At 51.8% G+C, this 14,819-nt stretch overlaps 1 protein-coding gene across 4 annotated transcripts in view; it reads left to right on the top strand.

Annotated features, from left to right (window-relative positions):
- Window positions 1-14,819, top strand: part of LTBP2 (latent transforming growth factor beta binding protein 2) — a 107,243-nt gene that overhangs the window by 46,901 nt on the left and 45,523 nt on the right. For all 4 annotated transcript variants that reach the window (XM_047861014.1, XM_047861015.1, XM_047861013.1 and 1 more), the window contains 5 exons: window positions 5,963-6,153; window positions 8,129-8,299; window positions 8,861-9,067; window positions 9,803-10,080; window positions 11,158-11,260. In XM_047861014.1, the coding sequence (XP_047716970.1) occupies window positions 5,963-6,153; window positions 8,129-8,299; window positions 8,861-9,067; window positions 9,803-10,080; window positions 11,158-11,260 (950 nt within the window). The remainder of the gene's footprint in view (window positions 1-5,962; window positions 6,154-8,128; window positions 8,300-8,860; window positions 9,068-9,802; window positions 10,081-11,157; window positions 11,261-14,819) is intronic.

Genomic DNA, 14,819 nt, shown 5'->3' with positions numbered 1-14,819 from the left:
CAAGCTGTCAGCACAGAGCCCGACGCGGGGCTCGAACTCACAAACCACGAGCTCATGACCTGAGCCGAAGTCGGACGCTTAACCGACTGAGCCACCCAGGCGCCCTGTCATGGTCTTTCTTAAATCTGAATTCCTGTACCTCTTTAGCCACTACAGTCCACCTTGGATCCTAGTTTTTTGCACACATTTCCGTTGCTTTTCCTGAACCTCAGTTTCTTTACCTATAAAATGGAGCTGCTGTGGGAAATATTTATTTTTATTCCCAAATGATGCATGTTTACTGTAAAAAGTTTCAAATTTTTTACTGAACAAAGTTTCAAATTTTTTACTGAAAAAAGTTCCAAAACTATAGAAACAGGGGCAGCCTCTGTTTACAGACCCTTCCAGATCTTTCCTGTCCCTGATTCAATATCTATAGGGGGAGAGAGAAGTTTTTCTGAAGACACAAACCTGGAAGCATACTATCCATATTATTCTGCAACTTACTCGCATTCAATAAAATAATGTGGATGAGATGATGCATTTAAAGTACCTAGCTCAGTGCTCAATGTGATAGCTCTAACTACTCTGTGCACCTTCTAGTGATGTTTTTAAACTTTCTTTTAGCAGCAGAAGGCTTTTCAATCAAAATGGTATTTGGAACCCCAACTTCTAAATTAGATGGAGTGGAAGTCCTACAATGTTTGGTCCTTTGCGGAGTTGTATATATCCTAGTACTTTGCGTTCTGGCTGGGGTGCACTTGGATGGGGTGGAAGGTATGGAGGCCCTCATCCAGTTGTCTCCCCATTGCTCTTGAAAATCTCAGTGTAAAATATCTTTTAAGGATGGCAGGATATGGGCACACCACAGTTAACTGAGTGGCATCACGGGATGCACTGTCCAGGCAGTTTTCACTTGGGTCTGAAGATCCCAGCCGGCAAGGACAGGAAGTCTTCTCCCCCAAATTGGTCGAAAGAGCCCAAATGTCCTCAGACTAGAGCAGACCTTGGGCGATCATGTTGCCCAGTGGCTTCCCCTTGGCTTGGTGCTAGCCTGTCATGAATTTTTTATTGGTTCATGGAGAAACGAAAATAAAGTCAATATGGTAAGGTTTCTGTCAAGTTAAGCTTTAGTCAAATGTTTCTTTTGACATTGAAATGTCTTTTATTTCATGGAATTATGGCGGTGATAATTGGTAGGGGTGTGTGTGTGTGTGTGTGTGTGTGTGTGTGTGTGTGAGAGAGAGAGAGAGAGAGAGAGAGAGAGAGAGAGAGAGAATTTCTTACTTACCTAAATAAAAAATTGGCAACTTTACGTTTTTCCTCTACATTTGTTTCAAAACTTTACTGATCCACAAGATCCTAAAGTCTAGAGACAGCTGTTTTGGTTCATTGTGGCTGCTTTGCCAGGACTTCCCTGGACCAATCCCAGAGAGATAGCAACTTCTATTCTTGTGCCAGGAGAGTTCGAGAACCGCTATCCTTTGATGAAATCGAAGCAGCTCTTCCAAAGCTGAGTGGACACGACCTCTCCCAAAGGGCTGTGGTCCAAGAAAGTCACCTTCTCAGTGAACCTCTAGCTTGCCTCTGTCACCACCACGCTTGTCCTTAAGGGGGCATTGCTTCTTTAGACCACTCTGGGCAGAACATGATGCCACAGCCTTTTCTTGATGTCCCATAACCTGGGGCATACGAACAAGCTTTTGCTGACGGCTTGTGGTTCACTTAAAAGAAATGAGTACAAAGATTAACACAAAGCCAGGCTACTGGGCTTACAGACTCCGCAGCTCACAGTCTGCACCCCACCCTAGATGCCTGTGGTCTTCGAAGTGCTGATGGCACGAGTGACCAGCCAGAGACCAAGGGACCTGCACCCCTGTTCACATGGTGGACCTCAGTGCCCCCCTCCAAGGACTGAGCTGGGGCTTATGAAGGGAGATGGCAATTTCCTTATAGGGGTACTTTCGGTGGAGGAGATAGAAACTATCAAAGAACCAGGGGCTTCCTCCTTTATTCTGGGAGCCTCTCAGACTGGGCAGAACTTTTCATTTCTGTCATTTACCCTCACATCCCCATCACAGCAGTAGATGACGATGGATTGGGTTCAGGAGACTCTGGTTGTTAAAATTTGTGTGAACACGAGATTGGGCACTTGGCCCTTGACATATAAGGATGTGTGGTAGTAAAACAAAGCATTTGGGGAAGTCTTTTATTCTCCTTAGATAAATAAGAACTTTCAGGGGCTTGTCTAAAGTGTAGCTAGCACTGGGGCACCTGGGTGGCTCAGTTGGTTAAGCGGCCGACTTCAGTTCAGGTCATGATCTCGCAGTTCATGAGTTCGAGCCCCACGTCTGTGCTGACAGCTCAGAGCCTGGAGCCTGCTTCAGATTGTGTGTCTCCCTCTCTCTGCCCCTCCCCTGCTCATGTTCTGTCTCTCAAGAATAAATAAAAATGTTTAAAAATATAACAATAAGTAAATAGATAAATAAATAAAGTGTATCTAGCACTTTTGTTGTTGTTCATGCGATTTTAAATTTTGGGCATATTTTTCAACTTGTGACCATTTGTTTATTTTTGCAAAGCAATCCCGTGGCCTCACAGTTTCTCTTAGTCCTCACTGCAGCCCCTTGAGGTGGTATCACTATTCCCATTTTGCTAATGAGGAATTTGAGGCTCAGACGAGCTAAGTGACTTGCTCAAGACCATTCTTCTAGAAGAGGAAGAACTGACATCTGCCCGGCCTAATCCCGTTCTCTCTCCTCGGTACAGCCAGGTCCTGTCTACAACTAGGGAATGCATGACTTTCTTTGTGGGCGGTGGTTTTTTCTTCTCTGCAACATTAACCTCTAGCCTTACGATTTGGACTCAGGAATCTTGGGGCCATTAGCACTGAGTTCCATTAGAGAAACAAGTGACAGCAGCGACAACAATGACAACAAACCGCCAAGAAAGCATCCTTTGAGTTTCCACCTTGACCAGATTGGGGATCTCTTTGTTGGTCAAGTTCAAAACGGTGAAGAGCTGGGCAGAACATGAGCTACTCCCTTCATCTTTCTAAGGTGCTTTGTGATGATGGCACTAAGCTGAGCCGTGGCACCAGCCTGGTGCCACCAGGAGGAGACTCCCACCAACCCACCTGCTCGTTCTCTCTCTCTCAGGCACGCTCTGGGAAGCTATTGAAAGGATTGTGTTTTCTGCTGCAGCTGGTTGTGTTACTCTTCTCCTAGTAGTGAGGAGCAGGTGCCTGAGGCTTGGGCTCCCCATTCTGGCCCATTACATCTCCCAGAACTTCTCAAGTGGCTAACAGGACCTCTCTCCCATTCCAGACCCCAAATCCGGGAAGCAGGGTGAGGCATGGTTCATGCCCGTCAGAGTAAGGATTTGTTGCTGGTGGCCCTGGAAGGAAGAGCTGCATTAAAGCCTAAGGGAGCCAAGCTTTGAGCAAAAGGGCCTGGGGAAGGGTCAAACATTTCCTGGGGAAGCACTGGGGTGCTGGCCTCTGGCAACCCTCCTGATTTGGCTTCTGCTAGGGAAGGATAAGAGGAAGTTTGCTCATGGCCTAAGCACCCAGGGTCAACAAAACTGGAGTAGGGGCAGCAGCGGGAGAGGGTCCCAGGACCTTGGGCAAGGAATCCCAAGTAGGGTTGGGACCTACTGGGGGAAGGAGCACCCTCCAGGCCTAAGCAGATGCTTCTAGGCTGAGCTTCCATCGTGGTCTGGGCTGGTCTATTGGGTGGCACAGGAGTCAGGATGCTCTAGGTTGGAATCCTGGGGCCCAATCCCAATTTACCTGTTGTATAATCTTGGAGAAGGAATTGCTCCCTCAGCTTCGATGGCCCCAGTGTGATCCCACTCACCACGGTCCAGACACCATCATATACAGGTTCATGTACATTGTGAAGTGATGGAATATTTACAATGGAGGCTGCTTTGTAGAATGACCTGGTAATAAACATATGAGTAACACGTTCACATTTGTGAGACAAACAACTCAAACGGTTAAGATGTCAAAGGACAGGAGCGGAAAGTTTTCAAGGCAGTAAATAGATCCATGAAGAACATGTCAACTCAGAAGTAATAAAGGAGAGAAAAGCAACAATGAAGTACCATTTTATCCTTAATTAGCCAAGCATGAGAAATTAATAATACATTAGGATGTCGAGGGTGCCCTCTGAGTGGTACATTAATACCTTTGATAGAACCTTCTCTGAAAGCAAGGCACCAGTGTGCGCCAGACATGTTTAGAACCTTTTTTTTTTTTAATTTTTTTTTCAACATTTATTTATTTTTGGGACAGAGAGAGACAGAGCATGAACGGGGGAGGGGCAGAGAGAGAGGGAGACACAGAATCGGAAACAGGCTCCAGGCTCCGAGCCATCAGCCCAGAACCTGACGCGGGGCTCGAACTCACAGACCGCGAGATCGTGACCTGGCTGAAGTCGGACGCTTAACCGACTGTGCCACCCAGGCGCCCCCATGTTTAGAACCTTTGAGAGGGTCATTCTAGTCCACAGAATTAATCCTAAAATAATAGTCCTTTTTAAATGTCTGTTATACATATTTTTCAAATATACAGAATAAAATAGTATAGTATAGCAAATCCCCCTATACTAGAGGGATATTTTAACAGATGGAAAAAAGCCACATGAGTACATATGTCCACAGTTAAAAATTAAAAAGTCAGGGCACCTGGGTGGCTCGGTAGGTTAAGCAACTGACTTCGGCTCAGGTCATGATCCCACAGTTTGTGATTTCGAGCCCCACATCTAGTGAGCATGAACCCCACTTCGGGCCCCATGCTGACAGTGTGGAGCCAGCATGGGATTCTCTCTTTCTCTCTCTCTCTCTCTCTCTCTCTCTCTCTCACTCACTTGAGCCCTCTCTCCAAAAATAACTAACTAAATAAATGTCTCATAAAAAAAATTAAAAACAATCTATGTAACAGGCGAATGTCTGAATAAATTGTCATTTGTCTTCTGATAGACTATCATGTAGTAATTGAGATGCTAAAATATGAAAACTGAAATTGTATCAAGTATGATCTAATGTTAAGTGAAAAAAATAATAACTCAAGGTGCACCTACAGGCGATGACAATAGGGTAAGAACATAGATTTGAGCAAAGGTTGAAAGGAAACATGCAGGGCGCCTGGGTGGCTCAGTCGGTTGAGCGTCCAACTTCAGCTCAGCTCACGATCTCGCAGTTTGTGCGTTCAGGCCCTGTGTCGGGCTCTGTGCTGACAGCTTGGAGCCTGGGGCCTGCTTCAGATTTTGTGTCTCCCTCTCTCTCTGCCCCTCTCCAGCTTGCACTCTGTCTGTCTGTCTCTATCTCTCTCTCTCTCAAAAATAAATAAAAACATTAGAAAGAAAGGGAATGTGCAAAGTATTTGAGGGGTGGGGGCAGAGGGATGATGAATTCGATTTTTTTTTCTCCTTGAATATTGTATTATTTGCACAATGAAAATAAATGAGAGGGATGTTCTAGGCTCTGCCTCCCAAATCAATCTATGAATCAGCATTTGCTGGGCACGTAGTCCACAGGTAATTTGTGTTAAGGGTTGAATTATGAAGTGGCAGGGGGTAGGCACAGGACTCAGTTGGGGGGCAGAGCTTGACTGCTAAGAGTCTCAAAGACTCTCAGAATGTCAGAGCCACAGGAGACCAGTCTAACACCTTCGTTTTGTAGTCGAGGGCCCTGAGGCTCAGAGAGGCTCTGACTCACCCAGAACAGCCCAGCAAAAGCCTAGCTATCCCTCGTAGGGATAGGCACTCCCATGGAACAAACTGGCGGACCTTACCTCACTCCCCCTACCTCAGGGCACCTCCATATCCCTGAGTCACTGCACATGGATGGAGAGAAGGCAGCCAAACAGAGAGCACTCCTCTAGTGCAGAGGCAGCGGGGTGGGTGGCCCGAGTGGGGACAGAGAGCACAGGGATGCTGCTTCTAGGTGGTAAACCCCTGTACCATGATTATCTCCACAGGACCCTGAGTGGGCTCAGCCAGACGCAGCCCTCCCAGCAGCACGTGGGGTTGTCCCGGACGGCCCGGCTTTACCCAACCACCGCAGCCAGCGGTCAGCTCACCTCCAATGCCCTGCCCGCAGGGCCAGGCCTTGAGCGGAGGGATGGCACCCAGCAGGCGGCGTATCTGGACCACCCGTCATCCCCCTGGGGTAAGGATGCCCCGTCTCAAGGTCCTGGAAGAGCAGAGCATCTAAATTGCTGACCTTCCCCTCCACTCTCACAGAGGGGCTGAGTTTCACCTTGTCACTCATCCTCTCAGCCAATCAACCAACAGTCGTCAAATGCCTGCTTTGCGCCGGGCTCCAAGGGTCCCAAACCAGCTGATCGGAGACTTTGCCCCTGTCACACGTCCTGCCTTTGCTTCCTTCATATCCAGCCGTGAACCTCACCTCCCTGACCCTGTTCCTTCCACCTCATCCTTCCTGCAAAGCACAACCCTCCTGGACCAACCTGGCCAGTTGCTTTCTTAGCACCCACAGCCGGGCCTCTGCTTTCTAGAGGAGACACCTGACCATCCCTGCAGGTTCATGCCTCTGCATATTCTGGCCATTGCCCATCAGTCCTTCCCCAGGTGCCTGCTCGCTCTCTCTCTCTCTCTCTCTCTCTCTCTCTCTCTGTCTCTCTCTTTTTCTGTCTCTCTCTCATCCCTCAGAGCAGCTACTCCAAGCTGCCCCCACTTCCCCAAGTGCCATCCCGTCAGCACATGGGCACCCTGCCACCCCTGGGAGAGCTCCTCACCTTCCTGCCCACCTGCCTCACCATGTGACCATGCACACGATGCCCTTACCTACACCTGTGCCTGAGCTGACCTCTTTTCTTTTTTTTTTCCCATTTTAAAAGTTGAGGTGAAATGCATATAAAATTAACCATTTTAAAGTGGACACATCAGTGAGTTTTAGTGGATTCATAATTTTGCACAACCACCACCACTATCTAATTCCAGAACACTGTCATCACTCCAGAAGGAAGCCGCATGCCCATTAAGCCTCTTTCCCAAGCTCCGGGCCCCGCTAGTCTACTTTATCTCTACAGATTTGCTTATCTTGGGCATGTCGTAAACCGAGCCTGTCCGATATGTAGCCCTTTGTGACTTCGTGTAATGTTTTCGAGGTTTGTCCCTGCCCGTATTCGTTCCTCTTTTTAGTCCGTGACCACCTTTCTTGCCATCTTGGAAAGGGGGGCGTCCACCTTCTTGATTCCTCTAGAACACTAGACCATCCCTTGCCCTCCCCCCTGCACCTCTCTCCTCCCTCTTCACGCTGTCTCCTCTCCCAGCCGCTTCCCATCAGCAAATATACTTGGTCAGCTCTCCATGCTCACACCCTTGCACGGGCACACACACACACACACACACACACACCCCACTTCCCTTGGGCTTCCTCTCTATCTCTCCTCTCACGGGCTAGCTTCTTGAACACACGGTCTATGTAGACTTTTTAAACCTCCCTCCTCTACCCCTCTCCCTCTGGCTTCCCTCCCTGGGCTCCCCATGCTGAATGAACACCTCTCCTCTGTATTTGCACTGCCACCACCTGTGTTACAGAACCAGCTGGGACGGCCAAAGTGACCTCCCAACTGGTCACCCTGCCTCCCCTTCCACCTGCACACTCCAGCTGGGAGGGCATTAGCTCCCCACACTGACTCTGCTCTGGCAAGTCTGAGCTCGGTCGTTTCTCTCTGCCTGCCGGCTCAAAGCCCAGCTGCAGCACTTGCTAGCTGTGTGATTTGGGGCAACCCAACCTTCCCTGGGCCTCAGTTTCCATATCTGTAAAAGAGAAACGTTAGATTAGGAACAGTGCCAATGTTCAGTTATCTTAACCTACAGAAATGGCAATTTCTAGCGGATCAACCTAAAATAATACTCAGCCAAGAGGGATAAGAGCTAATTTGCCTAAAGCATGAGCTGAATGGTTGGCACTTTGGCGTCCCCCAATAGCTGTTGGACTGTGAGCTTCTCAAAGGTATTACCCTGCCCCCACTACGGGACCTTGCTTCCAGTAGGTACTTAGCAAATGCCCTTGGGATGGAGTCACCCTTGACCCCGTGGGCCTCTCTAAGCAGCCTCTGGAGGTCACAGCTGTGCCTCTCAGCCCTGCCCCCTGGACCCAAGCCCTCTCTCTGCAGGGCTGAACCTCACTGAGAAAATCAAGAAGATCAAGATCGTCTTCACTCCCACCATCTGCAAGCAGACTTGTGCCCGTGGGCACTGCTCCAACAGCTGTGAACGCGGCGACACCACCACCCTGTATAGCCAGGGTGGCCACGGGCATGACCCCAAGTCTGGCTTCCGAATCTGTGAGTCCCTTCCCCCTGAGATGGCTCCCAGGGCCTGGGAGGGGACAGGGTGGCCAGAGCGACAGGCTTGCCTTGGGCAGGAGCCCAGGCCTCCTGCAGGAAGGAAGCCCACTGCTCTCCTCCTGTGGCTTCTGTGAGTTGTTCCCAGTCACACGGAGTGCCGAGTCCTCACCCCGCTCTGTCACAGCCTGGCTGTGCGACTCTAGGCAAGTCACATAACTTTCCCGAGTCCGTGTTTCCTCCACAGAGAAGTTAAGGAAGTTCGTAGTGCCACTGCCCTCCTGTCCCCCAGGTTTCGGTGGAGGGGGGAGGGGTCCCACTGTACAGTGGGGTCCAGGAAACGCGTGAAAGGGCTCTTTAGAAAGGCAAGGGCTGGTTATCGTCTACCCTTCTTCATTCCCGGCCTCCTGGAAAGTCCCTGCATTTCAGGGTGTGCCGGACTCCCCCAGCCACCCAGAGTTGGGTTCCTGCTCCCCCTGCTTCCCTGTGGCCACCCGCCAGCCGTATGGTGGGTGCTGCTGTGTTCTTCTACCAGCAGTCACCTTGAGGTCGATGTTTCAGATTTCTGCCAGATCCCCTGCCTGAACGGAGGCCGCTGCATCGGCAGGGATGAGTGCTGGTGCCCCACCAACTCCACTGGGAAGTTCTGCCACCTGCCGGCCCCGAATCTGGACAAGGGGCCTCCCGAGAGGGGCTCCCGCCACAGGGCCCTGCTGGAAGGCCCCTTGAGGCAGTCCACCTTCACATTGCCTCTCTCCAACCAGCTGGGTGAGTGCGAGACTCGGGGTGCACTGGGTAAGGACACGGGGGTGCTGGTCCTGTGGTGCAGGGCAGGGAAACTGACTCTGGTCAAACCTCCCTCCTTCTCGGTTTGACCTCCCTCCCCCGGGGCTCGGTTTCACTTGCTAAACTTCTCTTTGCCCTTCCTCTGAATTCATCTATATATATATATATATATTGATGCTGGATAGGAGAGAGAATATCATCATAAAACATTTCATTTCCCCTGCCTTCCATTATCAGGTACCAGGTAAAGGGTAGCCAAAAATGCAGACTTCTATAGGAGGTCAGCAGATAGAGAGCCCCCTGACTGTGCTCAGGAAAGCCATTAAACAATGGAGAGCCTTTGGCTAAGCAGAGAGGGTGGGAGGGGTTCCCCTGCAGAGGGGCCAGCCCGTGACCAAACGTGTGGAGGTGGGGCCCTGCAGGGTCAGTTGGGCTGGAATTCAGGGGTTGCATAGGATTGTGGGGGGAGCTAGAATCCAGAGAGGTAGTTTGATGGTTGATAATGAAGGTCCTTCATTGGAAGGTGCAGAGTGAAGGAGTTTGTGCCCCGTCCTGTCCTCGCTGGGGAGTGGTCCTGGGGTTTGAGCGGAGAGTGAAGAGACGGAAGGAGAATTTGGGGGAGACATACAGCCAGTGGCCTGCACGGCCCAGGGGTGGTGGGCCCTCTTCAGAAGGCGGGTCCCTGTTTGCCGGCTCTGACCCAGCCCCTGTGCCCAGCCTCCGTGAACCCCTCCTTGGTGAAGGTGCACATTCACCACCCGCCGGAAGCCTCTGTGCAGGTCCACCAGGTGGCACGGGTGCGGGGCGAGGCCCCGGAGGAGAACAGCGTGGAGACCAGACCCTCGCCCCGGCTCCCCGCCAGCCCCCGCCACAGCCACTGGGACAGCAACAGCATCCCCGCCCGGTCTGGAGAGGCCCCTCAGCCCCCGCCCCCAGCAGCACCCAGGCCTCCGGGACTGCTGGGCCGCTGTTATCTGAGCTCTGTGAACGGACAGGTGAGAATGCATCCCCTGCCTCAGCCCGGAGGGCTTCCAGAATAGCGACTGCCCCTCATTCTGCCCCTCCTCCTTCTCTGTCTCCTCTTCGTCCTGTAGAATGGATATGTGCAGTCTTCTATTCCCCGTATGGGACAGCTCAGGGCATAAAATTGCCCGAGTGAGGAGGGGGCTCCTTACTACCTCGGCTCCACAGGATACTTGTCAGTGCCAGGCCTGCCGAAGAGGACCCAAAAGAGTCCCCCTCTGGAAGGGCATCGGCATCCTCTGTTCCCAGTAAATCCTGGCCTCTCCTGGAGCTGAGCCTAGGACTCCCGGCGCATGAACAGTAGGGCTGTTAGGTCCAGACAAGAAAGAGTTTGGTATTCAGTTGAGATTGGGGCCACAGAGGTGGGGAATTAGAAAAGGCAGGTTAAACCCTAAAGCCTTGGGGGTAAAGGATGAGAGACACTTCATCCCCCCTCCCCCCCCCTCCCCCCGGAGGCATCCGTCGTCAGTGATGGGAAATCAGGTGAGTTTTTCTGAGTCTAGGCATCTAAAACTATGGGGCAAGCCAGACCCAGGATGGTTTTTGTTGGGGTTGCATTTTGGTGTTTCCAGAACCCCCTCCTGGGGTTAGGGAACTGGAGGCGGTAGGAAGTAGCCAAGGGATAGAGACTCTGAGTCCCTACATCCTCCTTGACCTCTCAACATGTAGTGTCCCTGAGCCTAGACCCTGTTCATGGGGAAGGCCTGCATGGTGGGTGACCCTATAGTTCCCTGGAGTTTGATGGAGGAAAACCCATCTTTTGGGACCCTCTGTGGGCTGGGGGCACGGAAGGGGGCAGGTTGCAGGCCTGCACAGGGCAGATCTTTTCTTTTCTGGGTGTGCCCTGCCCCCAAGTTTAGGGTTTGGTAGAATAGACTGCAGGTCTCTTTGTTTTCTGCCGGGACACCATCTGACTCTCTTCCCTCCTCCCTCGGGTGGAGGCATCCTGCAGCAGGAAATTGGGGTTGAGCTCCTGTCTCGGGTTTTCCTGGGACATTTCTGTGCACGGCAGGGAAGGGTTTGATGGGTGTCCACGGCCTCTTTTCCAGTGTGCCAACCCCTTGCTGGAGCTGACTGCCCAAGAGGATTGCTGCGGCAGTGTGGGAGCCTTCTGGGGGGTGACCTCGTGTGCCCCGTGCCCACCCAGACCAGGTGAGTGCTAGGTGCCAGGGTCTAGGGTGAAGCTTTCCCAAGGCCTGGCCTTCACTTCATCTCCCATTGGGGTCTCAGAGGCCAGGCAGGTAGAACGGGCTGGTAAACTGAACAGGCTTTCCAGATCTGCTCTGAGGGTGCTTCTGGCTGGTGGCTGAGGCTCCCGACAGCACATGCGGCCTGGACTACCTGTCTATCTGATTGCCTGGGAGGGGTTCCTCCCTCTTGCTAGCTGTTCTTGCTCAGACTTTAAGGATCCTGTCCCATACCGGGCCCCCTCCTACCCCTCGGCCCCCTTCTACATACCTACCTGCCCACGTATCAGGGGCCCAGTGGTCTTGATTTAGTGACTCAGCGTTTCCCTCATTCTTTCCTTGATGGGGCCTCCAGGACCCGTCTTCACCTCCTCGCTTCCTGTCTCTCCAACCCAGTCCGGGTTGAGTGTCTGTCCCAGAATGCCCTCTGCCTTGGGATATGGGACACCCAGTTCCCTGCCCTCTTTCGGATGGTGGGCAAACCTAACATGCATTCATTCGTTCGTTGATTCGTTCACTTATTCAGCAAATGCTCACCAGGTGCCTTGTGTGGGCCAAGCACAGAGGATTTTGGAGTCAGCACAAGGCCCATTCATGCTGCTCTCGTAGACATCTACCTTACAACTGGGAGGTGGGTGACGAGGTGCCTGTGCCTCAGTATGGCTTCTGCCCGCTCAGCCCGTCTTCTCCCTCCAGACCCCACTCCTGGGCCTGGGCCCAGGCCTGGCATGTATTTCTTTTGCCTGTCAACGATTGACTTGGTGAGTTGGCTCCGTAGGGGGTCTGGCCTGGAGCCTAAAGGTGGGAGGGACAGGGCTGTTCCTAACTTCAGACTTGGTTGTGGGGCAGTGACCGTATTTTCCAAATTAAAACTAAGTATGGGTGGTTTTGCAGTGCGATGGAACTTTTGGCAAAGCAGCAGAGGGTAGCATTCAGCTTCCGGGCCGGAGCGTGCAACTCATAGGTACCAGTCTCAGCTCTGCTGGCTGACCTCTTCTCTGCGCCGTCTCCAATCTGCACGATGAAGACAGTGACAGCGCCAGTAGGGCTGCTCTGGAGCGTAGAGGATGCGCGTCCTTAGCATTAGGTCAATAAACAGTAGCTGTTGTTATAATTGCTAAAAAGCATGCCTCTAGAAAGGGAAAAGAGAATGGACACACGACACTGGCTCAGGGTTGGGGGGCGGGGGGCGGAAGGTGGGCAGGGGCAAGGCCTTGACCTGCTCAGCATCTCCCCCTGCAGCTCACAGATCGTTTCACCCCTTTTCTTCTCCACCCCCTGCCCCAACCCATTTCTGTTCCTTCTAGTTAGGCCCACCCTTGAGACTTCCGTATCCCACATTCCATTCAGTCAACAGATATTGACATTAACGAAGCACCCATCTGAAGCGTCCCTAGTGTGCAGGCCCTGGGAAGACAGTGGAGAATGAGGCAGAAGCAGGGCCTCCTTTCTCCAAGCTTACAGTCTGAGGTGTGGGGGGTATATACAGGTAGCACTAACTAGACACATGTCAAGTGCTGTGGGAACACAGACGGCAGAACCGGGACCGCTGATAGGTCCTATGGCACCTCTGTACAAATTAGAGGAAGGTTCTACTTCCATTTGTTCCAAACAGTCTTCACAAATACAAATCTAGGATGCCAGGGATTCTCGTAGATGTGGTGCTTTTGTGCAGTGCACAACCTGCACATCTGTTCCCTGTGCAGTAGAAGATCCTACCTCAAACTTATGGATCCGGCAAAGCTTCTTGTAGGAGGTGACATCATCCAGGATGAGAGCTGAAGAATTATTACAGTAGACCAATAAGATGGGAAAGAGCTTAACAAACAACCCAAGGGAATTGCAGAGGCAGGTGAGACCAAGAGAGTGAGCGACATTTCCTAGAGCACAGCACACCCAAGTCTGTGCCCTCACCTCCTCCCTGGCCCGGTTAATGCCTCCCACCCCCTTCCCCCACTGTCTTCAGCACATCTCAGCAAGCTGGGCGCCAGGGTGCAAACCCTAGAGTGTGAAGCATTCCAGCACACCAAGCAAGAAATAACAAAGACCAGGGAACGCAAACATTTAAAACACATTAAAGTGCAGCTGGGCATCGTAGAGAGACAGGCTAAGACTGAGGAGCCTTGTGTGTGTTGACAGGGTGCCAGACTGAGCCTGGGGCTGCGGGTGGGGGATAGATGTTTCTCTAAGTAGGCATGACTAGCAGGCTACAGTGCAAGAGACAGCGGAAGAAAAGTTGCGCTGCTGGGGTGGGTTTGGGAATGGTTGGCAAGACAGGCAGGACTTCGGTGTTCGAGAACATTCCCAGGCCCGGGGGCTTTGCCCCTCTGAGCCTCTACTTGTCTTCTGGTGAAATAAGGCTGTGTCCCTCGGGGAAGAGCTTTGTCATCCCGTTCATCTAGCAGGATCAGGGGGTGAGGGGAGTAATAAAGCCAACAGCCAGGGAGCTATGTGAGTTCAAGGCTTCCTCTAAGTCCTTTTGGCTTCTGAGGTTCCATGCTGGACGGTCAAAGGCTCCTGCAGAATGATGCTATTTCTGAGGAGGAAAAGAATTGTCTTGAAGTCTCATTCACATGACACAGACAAATCCCTTCTCTTCCGCAAAAATTCCTCTTTCTCTGGGAGACCTCGGCTCAGGGAGCCATGATCCCCTCCCTTTTCCCTCCACTCTGAGTGGCAGATACAGCTGACCTTCCAGGACCCAACCCCAGCCACGTCTTCCTAACCATTGGGAGTTTTTCGAAGATTCTGCAGTTCCCCTGCTGGGTCCAAAGAGCACACAGCTCTCAAAAGCCACTTTGATTGAGGCCACATTTTTGAGTTTCTGTCTGAGAAAGACAGACATCTGGGTCGACTGGAAAGTTGGCCACTGTCCCATCTGGCTTGGCATTGGCTGTGTCAACCCCAAGGCCCCTTTGCTGGGGCAGGCGTGGCTGGCACTCTGAGCTCCAGCTGTTTGCCGCGAGATGCTCCGTCCATCCGCCTGGCATGGGATGAGTTCACCTCAAAACCCGGGCCCCTCCCTGTACCTCCAGGGACTGCTGATTCTCTTGCTCTGCCCCTCAAGGAGTTCCGCATCTTTCCATCTTAAAAACAATAATAGCTGAACTTTTACCCTATGCCCGTCTCTTCACCTGCCTGACCTCACTAAATTGTTGCAACCACCTTCGAGCTAAGAGTCTTTATCCCCACTTGACAAATGAAGCTCAGAGAGGGCCGAGGAACTTGCCCAAGGTCATGCAGCTAGGACAGGGGAGCAAGGCTTCACACCACAGAGTGATTCTCTGCTGACCAAGATCTCCCTAATCATTCTGGGGAGAGTTAGGCCTGCCCAAAGACAGCAACGCTCAGGACGTTGGACTAGGAGTTCACAGCCAAGAGGGGGCTGCCCAGGATTGTGTTTCATGAGTTATTTGTGCCCAAAGGACATCCCTCAAGAAGACTGGGATAGAATAGACAGGCAGGGCAGCTACCTGAAGCTCAGGCCTAAGGGTTCACGGAGATGCGTTAAAAGAATTGTCCCG

This window comes from Prionailurus viverrinus, chromosome B3 (assembly GCF_022837055.1).
Source record: "Prionailurus viverrinus isolate Anna chromosome B3, UM_Priviv_1.0, whole genome shotgun sequence".
Lineage (NCBI taxonomy): Eukaryota > Metazoa > Chordata > Mammalia > Carnivora > Felidae > Prionailurus > Prionailurus viverrinus.
This window is presented reverse-complemented; position numbering and strand designations above follow the sequence as displayed.